Consider the following 13,664-nt stretch of genomic DNA (forward strand, 5'->3'; position numbering starts at 1 on the left):
ACGTTTCTTTGCAGAGAAATTTTGATTTTAAGTTCCTTCTCTTGTTATCTTCCAAATCTGTTCTATGAATGCCAGTGGTTCTAGTTGTTTCCTTTGGATTTTTCCAGGTGAATAATAAAATATCATACAATAATAAAATGACTTTCTTTTTGTTTTAAATGTTAAATGAGGACAGAGAGTATCCTTTTAATTTTTATGGTTTTTGTCTTAAGTAGATCACATACAATGTCTATTTTTTCTTGTTCTATACAGTTCATGATTTGTTTTCATATTACTGCTTCCATATTTTGACAAGATTTGTAAACCTCAAGTTTTAATGGAAAACCCCCAACTGTTATCATGCTGTCTATAATAATAATGGTTGGCCTTATGTATTTGTTAAACAATTGCTTAAAAGGTAAAAAATCTACCAAATCCTGGAAAACACTACCTCAAACCATCAATACATGCAAATAGCTTTAAGAGCATTCACACACACACACACATACACACACACAGTTTTTGGAATAAATTTGGCAATAGTCTGAGTAACTGGGTAACATAAAAGAGAGAAATGTGTGATTAGGCACTTCCTACTGTTGAACTCGGCCTTCCAGATGGCTTACTTTGATACTAAGCCAGTGCTTCTCAGGGTCAGTAGACTTGTTCACCTTTGCTTCTCCATACAAGGGATGGAAAATTCCCAGGAAGTTGAGAACCAAGCAGCGTTTCCATATGCTGTGATCTAAACACAAGCTTATTTATTCATTCATTCACCAAGAATTTATTAATGCTTACTCCAGGTGTTGTGCACCAGAGGTTATTAAGAAAAACAAGAAAGGCATAATCCTATTTTAAATGAATTCACAGAATGTTAAAGAAGAAAAATCTTACCCTAATTATAATACTCTCTAGTAAGTGTGCAGAGAGAAGTTTAAGTTCAGATGAGGAATCTATATAGAGGAAGGAATGAGAGTCAAGTCTCCACTGGAGAAGCAAGTTTGTCATGTATCTAAAAGAATTGGCAAGAACCAGATAGATAAGACATGGGATATTCTAAGCAAAAGGAAGAAAAATGTACAGGAATGGAAGTATTGAAGGAGCCACAAGCAGCTTGGGGTGGCTGGGGTATAAGAAGCTACCATGATCACACCCAAACACTCATTCAGCCCTAGTAGAATCACATGACCTTAGCATTTCTTCTCAAACTGTTTAAAAAGACATACAATGCTCTTTTTTGATCATTATTTTAATGCATTAATTTAATCTGTTAATATAGATTGGGGTTTTCAACTACTCACATTTGGAACTTGTTGGGGCAACATGGTGTATTGTAAGAAGTCTTCACCATCCCTGGCTACCACCCACTAGATACCAGTAGCTCCTTCCAGCTGAGACAACCAAAATAGTCTCTAGACGTTGTTACGTTTCCCAGTGGTGAGGAAGGGAATGCCTCCTTATTAAGAACCACTACTGGAGTCTATGTTAATCGAATGCTTACTGCATGCAGGTGATTTAATAAGCTTTTATAGACAGGATCTCATTTTCATTTTTAGACGAGAAAACTAAGGTAATATAGAGGTTAAAAATTTTGCCCAGGAATAAACACAGAGTGTCAGAACAAAGACTCATGCCACTAACTGCTGTCAATAACTTATATGTGGACACACAGTTGCATAAGGACTGAATCATGTGTATCTCAGCATGACTAGCACTCAGCATACTACAAGGCACATCACAACTTCTCAGAAATGCAGTTTGAACAATCGTAGCCTGATTCCCTCTAGTGTGGACCATCATTTTAAAATTGTTAACACTGGCTATCATAGAAACTCGACTAATCCCCTAATGTAGTTACTCAACTCCACATAGACCCCACGGAAACAAGCAATGGAGATGCTAAGTTACAACTTAGAAGCAACTGTTTATTTTAAATGTAATCTGGAAAGAGCAGCAAAATGTTTCTGAATCATTTCTTTGATGGATCATAACTGCACAGTGAGTGTTATGGATGGATTGCAAGTAACAGAATGAACTCCAGGGTCAGAGAGATCTGGGTCCACATGTTAACGCCACCTCTTAATAGTTGAATTACATTAGGAAAACCCTGAATTCCTTAAAACTGTTTCCACTTTTGCCAATAAGGAATATGAGTGGCAAAAGACTTCAGCATATGGATGTGGCATGAATCATTTTAAGAGATCGAGTTTCCAGAACCTCCATATTCATGTGTACCTAAATTGATGGACTTGAGAAAGTGTCTATGGTACCTTTTCATAGTAGCCTGTCTTTCATTTTTCTCAAAAGAAATGCACACTTCTTACCCCTTCTAAATTGTAAGTGCATTGCCCCAAGACAAGAAACCTATACCGTGGTTCAAAATCTTGACATCTTGAAACCCTTTCATCAAGCAGGCCTCCAAGAAGCTTCTCTCAACTAGAACTGTCATAGAGCAGATCTCTAGAACTTGTCTTGTGTAACTGAAACCAACAAGAAGTGTTTTAATAAGTCCTAGTGAAGCTCTTTGCGGGGGGTTCCCAAAAATTGAGAAAGTGAATAATGGTAACGGTTGAGTAACAATTCCTTTTGCAAGTCAAAACGTTTCCAATTCCTCAATTTCAATAAAATTAAAAAGAACCAAAGGGAATTGTTAGCTAGCAGATGATTTACCACACTTTTTTGATTACAGATAACTGCTGTTATTTTTGGCATGTAACTCAGGAGGAACTCCAAGAATTGAGTGTCATGAACTTAACACAACTCTTTCACATTCCATTTATGTATTATACGAAGGTTTCAGCACAAAATCCATAACAATAACAACAGAAGAGAAATCAAATTGGTGCCATAAATTATCTTAATCTACTGGTGAATAATAAAAAACCCACAGGTACATGAACTAATGAATGATTCATCTCATTAAAAGATGAATTTTCAATAGTATTTTTATGTGTCATTAGTATCAAAATGTGTAATGTTTGACAAATTATACAAAATAACAGTTATGATAATAACTCAGTCTAGTAGTAGTTTCTGTCATGGAAAATTTAAAAATTTAATTTATATCCACAGATTTTGTGGCAGAGAAGTATGATGCTGAGATCAATAGAAGGATTTGGGACATGAAAATATGTTGCACAGAAAAGAATTGTGTGGTAAAAATGGAATAGAACTAGGAAAATAAGATGTGTTGAAATTTCTGCATTAAAAAAGTACTTATCCACAAATGAACACTTGAAGGAATCAGATTATCTATGATACTTAGATTTTAGTGGCTACCCTTGAAAGTGATATGATAGCTTTATTTGAAAAATGTCAATACAGTATTATAGAAAGGCCTTCTTTTAAAATTCTACTGAAAATTTTAGAAACTTAAAAACCAGTGAGGGATACATAAATTTTCAGTATTTTTGGAGGGAGGGGTAGGTTACATGAGTAAAAATGTAGATGTTTTATGTTTTTCTTTGTTCCCTTATTCTTGTCATTGGAAAGAGTCACTTATACTGAGACTAGGGAAAAGAAGGGGGGAATAATAAGACTTTACAATAACAAACAGAAATTGATCACAATCCTTACCTTGACAATTTTAGGCTACCGGATATATTTTTGTGAGTCTATCTAAACAGCACAATACCCTGACTTCGGAGATTTGTGATGCTTCACATCAATGTTCTAGATGTGTGTATTTCTGCAACAAATGTATTAGACAGGAACATTTACCAACAGGGCTGAATACCCACCTACCTCAGTGGAAAAGTGAGTCTAGACTGCAAGTTACAAATCCTCCTCCTTGAGCTGTTGGGAACCCAGTCTCAACATGCGGGCTAGCAATATCCCCTCATAAAAAGCAAAGAGTCAAACATTGTACAAATTCCTTACATCTGACAAATCCTTTATTTTGGTACCACTGGGGATATTTTTTGGGAGGAAAACCAGCTAAGCTCTGCTTAGAGAACAATATTTCCAAATGTTTTGGTTTCCATTCAAGAATTTCTAGAGCTCTTTCTCCTCTCTCTTTCCAAAGAAATGATATAATATTTAGACAGGAAAAAGGGTGTGTGTGTGAAGGGTGGGGGTGGAAATTCATGTGTATTTATGTACATGTATAACAAGAGATTCCCACATAAATATCTCAGCATTTCTATTTCTATAGTGTATCCTCCTTTGATGAAAAATAATACAACTGGAGCTTTAGCTCAAATTATCTGGGCCTCATCCTTGGACACTATCCAGCTATAATTTTCAATTTATTCATTCCAAGCTCACTGAAAGGAAGTCACTCTCCAGAGGAGCAATGTCCTCAAGATGCCTGTTGTCTCTATACTCTGTCTGTCAAATCCTCTCGGGAAATCCAGAACAGCTGCAACTCCTTGGATTTACAAGAGCTCACTGGTTATTCACAACTAATTGGATGATCTATCCATCTTAAAATGACTATTCAAGTAAATCAACTGTATATTTGATTTATCATTGACAGAGGTTAATAAAATGCACATATTTCACTTTCATTTAAATCAAATGCATTTAAAAGAAATTGTCTTGGCATGTGTTTTTGTCCCTAGGGATTCTGTGGTGCCTAAAGCAGACGGAAACCAAGTAATTGCCTGAGATATAAATGATGAGTTTCTGTCCATTGAAGATTCTGATACTAAAATCAACTTTCCTGCATCCTTTTTGTCCTTTTTTTTTTTTTTTTTCTTGAGCACTTACTATAGACTGGAAGGCAGGAAATGGAATACAAAATGAATCAGGAAGTCATTGCCTATTAGACTTGCTAGTCTGAGGAAGTAGGAACAAAGACAACAGATGTGATGTGGTGGGAAAAGGAGCCAGAAGTTGAAGTAAGGTCTGAGGAATGAGACAGCATTTAGAGAGAGTTACAACTAGTTCTCGTTTTTTCGTTCAAAGGTGAGGGAGAGGTCAAATCATACAACGCCTCCAGGTCATGCTAAGGAGTTTGAGTTTATTCTACAAATGGACCATCATTTAAAAGCATTAAGCAGGGTGGTGGCATGACAAGATTTGTATTTTATATAATTCATTCTGTCTTTCATTCCTAGTACCAAATTGGAATCATATGAAGTTGCTATTGTACATGCTGAAAATGAATGAATACTGATGACCTCATTAGGGGCCAACTAACACTTAGAATTCAAAATTGTATTTTTAATTATGAGTATATTTATTCAGTGTCTATCTTTACAGTTAGATGTAGATCTTGGAGCCAGAAAACTGGCTCATTTCTCAGCTCTACTCACTGCCTGAACCTGGATGAGTCACTTAACCTTTCAAACTTTCAGTGTCCTTATCTCTAAAATAGAACAACATGCTAGAGAGCTATTAGGAAGATTAAATGAGCTGATAAATATCAATGCTTGGAAAAGTGTCTTGCACATAGTCATTGTTATTTAATGTTTGCTATTTTCAATATTATTATCAGTTATTGCTGTTGTCACCATTGCTTTATCATCATTGCCATGACTGTCAAAATGTCCATTAAAGGTGAGGGATGAAAAAAGTAATACTAGTGACAGAGTTGGAAATGGGAGCAACCCAATAATTTACCAACACACAAGTGCACACACAAGTGCACACACATTTATTTATGTAGATGCATATCTATATAAGTCTACATACATAATCTATACATATCTACATCAATCTACATAGATATGCATATAGATATATGTGTATTTATATATGTATCTATTTAAATACAAGCCCCTTTTACAGAAGAAATTAAGTTGCCTAAAGTTACATGGTTTATAACAGACAGATTTAATGTGAACTAGATTTTTCTATATTTTTACACATTTTGAGCACAGTTCCATGGCTGGTCTCTGAACAGCAATGTATACAAGAAATTATCTTCAAAAACGGAAAAATAATCAGTGCGATATCTTGAAAATAACATAGGACTTAGAGCAAAGTCCCTCCCTGGGTTCTGCTGATGGCTGGATATGTCATCTTGGGCAAAACACTCATTTTTCTTGAGGCCTCAATTTCCTCTTGCAGAATGAGGGGTTTAAAGTAGATAAACTCTAAGGTTCTTGCTGGCTCTAGAAAGAAATGATTTGCTTTTTGAAAGAAATTGTTTCTAAGATGAGGATAAATACTCAGCATTCCAACTGTTCAGAATGAAAACCAACCTCCTCCCACTGAGTAATAAAATAGCCTCGGCCTCCTCATCTTTCTGACCTTAGCTTAGAATCCCTTTAGCCTTCCTGAGTCTGCTCTTCAAAGCACAAGCATTTTTATTTGATGGCCCATATCAGAGTTTATAATTGCAAGTTGATTTATGTGATTAGCTTGTAAATTCCAAGAAGGTAGGGACCATGACTTTGTGCTCCTCATAGAACACTACCTAGTGCCTTGTAGGGGTTGGACATGGAGAAGGTGCTCAGCAACATTCATTGACTCAATGGATTCTAAAGGAGACTCACTGCTTCCAGGTATTCGGTACTGGATGATTTAGAGCTAACATTGGTTTTTGCCTTTCAAAAGAAGTCTGGTAATGAATATTTCATGCCACAAGAACACAATTTGCATATTTTCTCTTAGCTCCTTGGATGCCAGAGAAGTGAGTGACGGTGCTCTCTCCGACAACTACAGATACGGTGAACATCCCAGAGCTCCAAAACCACTTTTCCTAATTGCTACCAGAGTCCTAGACCAGAGGCCTGATTCTGGGGGTATCAAAAGACCAGATGTGAGAGGTCTCAAAAGACCTTGAGAAACCAGTCAGAGAGGTGAGTGGTGGTAAAGCAGGAGAGGAATTTATCCAGTATGGCCATAGAGAGGACAGGGGAACCAGCATCTGGGCCTTGTCCTCAGGGTTCTGGTGGGAACTTCAGTATTACACAGGGAAGAATGAGGGGAGAGGGCAAGAGGTATGTGTAGTCAAGCAGTCTTGGTCAAACTGTGGTCTGGTTCTGTGCAGTCCTGGGGGATCCTGGGAAATCATGACTTCTGGAGGGGCAATTCGCTTCCTGTCATGAGATGATTGCTCCTGTTTAGGGGGTTGCTTTGGTTCCTGTCATAGGAGGTAAGCCCACAGGCCTTGCTGTTTGTGGAATTTGAGATAAACTGGCAAGGACTCAGAGAGTGAGCAGGCCAGAGGAGCAAAAGGGAGTACTTCCTAACAATGACGGGGTCCTCCTTCAGGGGCAGCAAGGGAAAATTCTTGTGGAAGCAAATGCGGAAGATGACAAGATGAATATTTACACTGGGGCAACTTTATCTGACTTAAGTCTTGCATGTCAGAAAGTATTAGGCTGAGGTTTACTAAGTTAGGAGAAAGGATAGAAAAGCTAATCCTTTTATGTGTGGTGTTCTTGGCTAGAACTGGCAGCAGACCGCCTCTGATCTCTCTACTGATGCTCTCATGACAGGCCCACCCAACCTCCTACATTTTATGGACTGCTGCGCCTTTCATCCTGGAATGCACAACTGGTGGCAGCCAAAGCTATTTGGTTAACCAGGGGCAGTGGGTTTGTGAATTGTGTTCTCTCTATTTCTCTCTTTTTGCAGCTTATCCCTTGGGATGCAAGATTCTAAAGCATGAAGGAATGGAGACTGCAGCATATAGTGGCCCCTGTGAGATGATGGTGGCTTGCTGGCAGGGAACAGTTCAGCCCAGGACCACACGGAAGGCAGACATGCTGACTACAGCATCAAGCAAAGAAAATGAGATTTTCTGCCTGCATTTGGTGGGCTAGGATGGGCGGAGCCAGGGAGGGCGTGTTGGGGAGAGTGCCAAGCTCTTGATGAGAGTGTGGGAAGATTCAAGGGGAAGGAAAAACAAGAGGAGGCACTGTGCCAACTCAGGGGCAGTTGGGCTGATCTCTCCTCCCTTTGCTGCCTAAGTGAGAATTCCTGCTGGGTGGGTGGGAGCAGAGCCAAGAAAGGAGAGATGCTGCTGGGTGAACGTGGATGGTCAGACGGGGCAAGGATGTGTCTGCCAGTTGGGATCTGAGTCATGGGAGGAAGGAGAATTTGAGAGAAGTGAGAAGAGGGACAATGAGAATAAAAGAGAGTAAAAGAATGACACAAGAATAAATGTCCCATGAGAAGAATGAAAGAAAGAAGAAAACATGTCAAATAGAGAGAGGACCGCGGTTCCCTGCTGCAGAGCCGGCTACCTACCAAGTGCCAGAATGAAATAATGTTCACATGAACAAGTCGTGAGCAGCTGCATGACACTGAGGAAACCAAATCTGCTGCTCCCACATTTCCCTGGTGGGTGTCATTTCCATGGGAATATGGTTTTCCAAAACAGAAAATCATGGAAAAGCTGTTATTTTTTTTAAAAAAAACAACATTGCTTTTAGGTAAAAAACAGAATAAATAAAATGCTGACCAACACAGAAAAACCACAGACTGCCTTTAAATATTAAATATTTCCTAAAATATAATGTAGAGCGTGAGAATCATTAAGAATGCCTCCCTAATAAAATATGAAGATGATTTTGTAAGAAACTTTAGAAAAGGGAACTTTACAAATGTCGATGATGTAAATTCCATTTTGAAATGATGACATTTTTCCAAGTTTTTTGTTTTTTGGTACCAGGGATTCAACCCAGAGGCTCTTAACCACTGAGCCACATTCCCAGCCTGTTTTTTATTTTTTATTTTTAATTATGAGACAGGGTCTCACCAAGTTGCTTAAAACTTTGCTAAATTGCTGAGGCTGACTTGAGCTTGAGATCCTCCTGCCTCAGTCTTCAAAGCTACTGGAATTACAGGTGTGTGCGACTGTGCCCGGCCTTTTGGAACCTTCTGATATCCTTTTGGGGAGGCTTGCGAAGAGCCTAAAGATCGAGTGAATGTTGCATTTTTTGTGACAATTTAGTAAGATGTATGTGGGTCAGGGAATGGAATCCCACTGGTTGCAATCTCATAGACAGACTGAGACATATTTTTGTGTAGGTTCCTATAGAATAGATTTGGCTAGTAGATTAATGACAAAAGACCCCAAATTGTCCCCCTTGCAATTCTAAACCTATCCTTGCAGAGACTTTCCTCCTGGAAGCCTGCCATGACCATGTGAAAAAGCCTGGGCTAGCCTGATGGAGTATGAGAGGCCTGAGGGAGTGTGAGAGGCCTGAGGGAGTATGAGAGGCCTCATGGAGCATGAGAGGCCTGAGGGAGTGTGAGAGGCCTGAGGGAGTATGAGAGGCCTCATGGAGCATGAGAGGCCTGAGGGAGCATGAGAGGTCTGATGGAGTATGAGAGGCCTGATGGAGTATGAGAGGCCTGATGGAGTATGAGAGGCCTCATGGAGCATGAGAGGCCTGAGGGAGTATGAGAGGCCTGAGGGAGTATGAGAGGCCTGATGGAGTGTGAGAGGCCTGAAGGAGTGTGAGAGGCCTGATGGAGTGTGAGAGGCCTGAGGGAGTATGAGAGGCCTGAGGGAGTGTGAGAGGCCTGAAGGAATGTGAGAGGCCTGATGGAGTATGAGAGGCCTGAGGGAGTATGAGAGGCCTGAGGGAGTATGAGAGGCCTGAGGGAGTATGGGAGGCCTGAGGGAGTATGAGAGGCCTGAGGGAGTATGAGAGGCCTGAGGGAGTATGAGAGGCCTGAGGGAGTATGAGAGGTCTGATGGAGTATGAGAGGCCTGATGGAGTGTGAGAGGCCTGATGGAGTATGGGAGGCCTGAGGGAGTATGAGAGGCCTGATGGAGTGTGAGAGGCCTGAAGGAGTGTGAGAGGCCTGAGGGAGTATGGGAGGCCTGAGGGAGTATAAGAGGCCTGAGGGAGTATGAGAGGCCTCATGGAGCATGAGAGGCCTGATAGAATATGAGAGGCCTGAGGGAGTATGGGAGGCCTGAGGGAGTATGAGAGGCCTGATGGAGTATGAGAGGTCTGATGGAGTATGAGAGGCCTGATGGAGTATGAGAGGCCTGAGGGAGTATGGGAGGCCTGAGGGAGTATGGGAGGCCTGAGGGAGTATGGGAGGCCTGAGGGAGTATGAGAGGCCTGATGGAGTATGAGAGGCCTGATGGAGTATGGGAGGCCTGATGGAGTATGAGAGGCCTGATGGAGAATGAGAGGCCTGATGGAATATGAGAGGTCTGAGGGAGTATGAGAGGCCTGATGGAGTATGAGAGGCCTGATGGAGTATGAGAGGCCTGATGGAGTATGAGAGGTCTGATGGAGTATGAGAGGCCTGATGGAGTATGAGAGGCCTGATGGAGTATGAGAGGCCTGAGGGAGTGTGAGAGGCCTGATGGAGTATAAGAGGCCTCATGGAGAACAGTCTACTTGTCCCAGACCAGGCCACTTCAGACCCATCTATACACAGTGGATTCTTAAGCATGTCACTGAAGCCAGCTGAGATCTGTAGGGCAGCCTACTCAAGTCGTAGCTGAGGGCAAAATCATGATTCAGGGCAGCTAAGACCAAAAGAGCTGCCCACATGACCCACACTCATGATCAATAATAAACACGTTATTTTGCCAGGTGTGGGGTGCACACCTGTAATGCCAGCCGCTCAGGAGGCTGAGGCAGGAGGATCACAAATTCAAAGGCAGTCTCAGTAATTAGTCAAGGCGCTAAGCAACTTAGCAAGGCCCTGTCTGAAAATAAAAAAGAGCTGGGGATGTGGCTCAGCAGTTAAGCACCTCTGGGTTCATCCTCTGGTATCAAAAACAAACAAACAAACAAATAAATTTAAAAAACAGTATTTTAAGCCTTGGAGTTTTGGGATCATTTGTTACACAACAACAGATAACTAATACCATTATACACCAACTGGAGACTCACCTGTACACTCATATTGTAGACCTTTTCCATAATAGCCCTTTTCACAGATGCATTCAAATTGACCTGTGTGGGTCCCGCATTTACAGCTTGCCATTCGGTCACAGCAGTCTTTGCCAGCTTCACAGAGATACGAGCAGTGGGACATATCCTCTTGAATAAAACTCCCAGAAGGTAGATCTATCAAAAACATATGACAGGGCAATTAAAAAGTGATTGATGCTTGAATGTTCCATTCTCTTGTCTTTAAAATTCAAGTGCAAGCTGGAGAAAATATCTTTTTTCTCATAGATCTAATCCCTTGTTTCCTACTCTCACCCAAATATAAATGTGTGTTATTTGCAACCTCACTCTGGGAATCTGTTTCAGCCAGTTAAGTTATTTCAGTCTGGGACCTCATCATAAGTTCTCAAGGTCACTCAGGGTCAGACAGAAACGAAGTACTTTCGAGAGGAATCTCCAGATGCAGCAGGAAGTAACACAGTCAGTTCTTCAGGTCACCCTCCTGGCTTCCAAACCAGAGTGTTGCACTGCCTCTGAATGAGGTCAGGCAGCAGTAACCAGATCCCCAAATTCCTTGTTCAAGTTAAAAGTAAAACTGCAATTCTGACTATTGAATAAGGATGTTGACTGTGAGCTGCTGACTTTAGATTAAATTCCATCACTTCTGCTATTTGATTAAGGACTTAAAGAACAGCACCACATAAGCTAAATGATAGAACCAGGATCTGGTCTATGTCTCAATTTTAAATACATTGACACAAGTTAATGTCAACAAAGACCTTTCGGATTATGTGAGCTGAGCTCAACAGCTTGACAGAGCTGTTCCAAAAGTGATTTAACAGAGCAGGGAAAGGTTGAATATGACAGGTTCGGAATGGGTGCCCGGAACGGGCGAGTGCTAAGTCCATTTAGGTCCATGGTGTTAGGTTTAGATGTAGGTATGGGCCTGCAGCAGGAACTCAAGTCACCGAGTGTCAGCAAGACACAGGGGCTGCAAGAGAATACCTGGGAGAGAGAGTGATGAGACCTCAACAATGGAGCATCTGTTTCCATGTATAACCACTTGAATAACAAATAGGGAGGGCTGTAAGACTGCAGCCCCCAGGGAAAGAGGCCAGAACAACCAGTCACCATATTCAAACTCCACCAAATATACTCTGATGTGGGTGAAAGACCTACGACAGGGGCCCCGAAGATGTAGTTCTGAGACATTGGGTTGCAGGTTTATTTGACAGTGGAATAACTTAGGATGCAACAAAAACATAAGTGTCAAGACTGGTGCAGTAGCATTCAAGTCTGGGAGAGAAACAAGCGGAGGAATTTTATATGTGGTAAAGCTTCGATGATGATGATGATGATGATGTCCATTGAGCATGGCTAGAAACAGACAATTTTGAGATGAAAAGTGGGTCCATCTAAATTAAAAGAAGCATTAAGAGATTATGAAGGTAAGGGAAAGAAGCTCACTTCCTTTGATCTAATCAACACTTTCCAGTAAAAACAGAGTTTCTTCTTACCGGATATGGAAGATCTACCAGAGTGTTCTGCATTCTAGATTTTAGTTTAGTGTAAACAATGTATTGGCTTTCAAAACCGTTGTGTTATAGTATCCCCAACTTTTTCCTTGAAAGCTCCATCCCTCTTAGTTTCTGTTCAACTCACACTGGCGCAGAAGACTCCAGTCTTAGAAGACAGAGGAACAGGAGGATGGGAGAGTCATTCTCTATAATACTCATTTCTAACAACACCTATGACCTCATGACCTCATCTAGTTACACCCACTGTTGCCAGCTGCAGCTGCCCTGCTCTCTCGCATAACACATTTCTATCCCTGGGAAAAAGGAGAAACAAAGGTCATCTCAGTCTCAATTCGTGCCATGTGCAGGGTACAAGACATAACTAAGTGAAGTTTAAGTATCTTGTTTAATACTGCTGAAAAAATTATGTGATACAGACTATAATACTCTCCATTTTTTGATAGGAGATGAAATTGAAGCTCATAGGTGTCAAATAAGTTGCCCAACATAAAGAATTGTTAATTAATCAATATTAATATTTAATACATAATAACAAATGCATAATTATAACACAGTTATTGAGTCAGCAATAACTTTCTAATCACTTTATATGTATTAACCCATTTATTCCTTGTAACAAACCTGTGAAGTACACGTAGTCTCATTGCCTACATTCTATTAACAAGAAAACTAAGGAGTGTAGATGAGAGACATTGTCAAAAACCAGTTAGCCAGCAGGTGACAAAACTGGAATTCAAATCCAGGCATACTAGACTTTTCAGACTTTACTGTTAAAATCTAGACTTTTAAGCTGAAGGCCCAGAATTTAAATCCAAACTCCTTTACTCTCAAACCTATTTTCCTACTGCTTCTAAGTCCTGACCTAAGTCTTGGCCTGTTTCACTGAGATTCTAGTTTCCAAAATCTTTTGCCAACATCCTCTCTCAGAGAGTTCCTTTTTATTTTATTTTTTTTATAACTCCAGCTACAGCCTGAACTCGCATCACAGTAAGGCTATCCTGCTTATTATGAGTGTCACTAATTGGCTGAAATCTTGTGTGGCCATGGTTTCCCCCGAAAAGGGACCTGCACATGGACACCTGCAAGGATCAAGCCTAATTTGTCACTTTGCCGACACCCTGCCATCTCTTTGCAGTCTGTATTCTCTTCTCCTGGCTCACCAAGACATGTGCCCAGATGTGACAGGAACATTCATCTAACTCCTATTACACAACCGAATATCCTTATAGACAGTGAACAAAGAACTCTAATGAGGGCATTTGCTGATTTTCTTCCCTTTCTGGGTTGATCACTATGAAGCTTATACAAAAACATATTTATCCTCAAATTGTCAGGGCAAGAAATATGTGTTTAAGTATTCATTGTCCCTACATCTTCATGTGTA

The 13,664-nt window shown here is 40.6% G+C and overlaps 1 protein-coding gene across 1 annotated transcript in view; it reads right to left on the bottom strand.

Annotated features, from left to right (window-relative positions):
* Positions 1–13,664, bottom strand: part of SVEP1 (sushi, von Willebrand factor type A, EGF and pentraxin domain containing 1) — a 184,634-nt gene that overhangs the window by 142,924 nt on the left and 28,046 nt on the right. The window contains exon 3 of the mRNA XM_079112549.1: positions 10,743–10,919. Coding sequence (XP_078968675.1) covers positions 10,743–10,919 — 177 coding nt within the window. The remainder of the gene's footprint in view (positions 1–10,742; positions 10,920–13,664) is intronic.

Source organism: Sciurus vulgaris, assembly GCF_902686455.1.
Source record: "Sciurus vulgaris genome assembly, chromosome: 15".
NCBI lineage: Eukaryota > Metazoa > Chordata > Mammalia > Rodentia > Sciuridae > Sciurus > Sciurus vulgaris.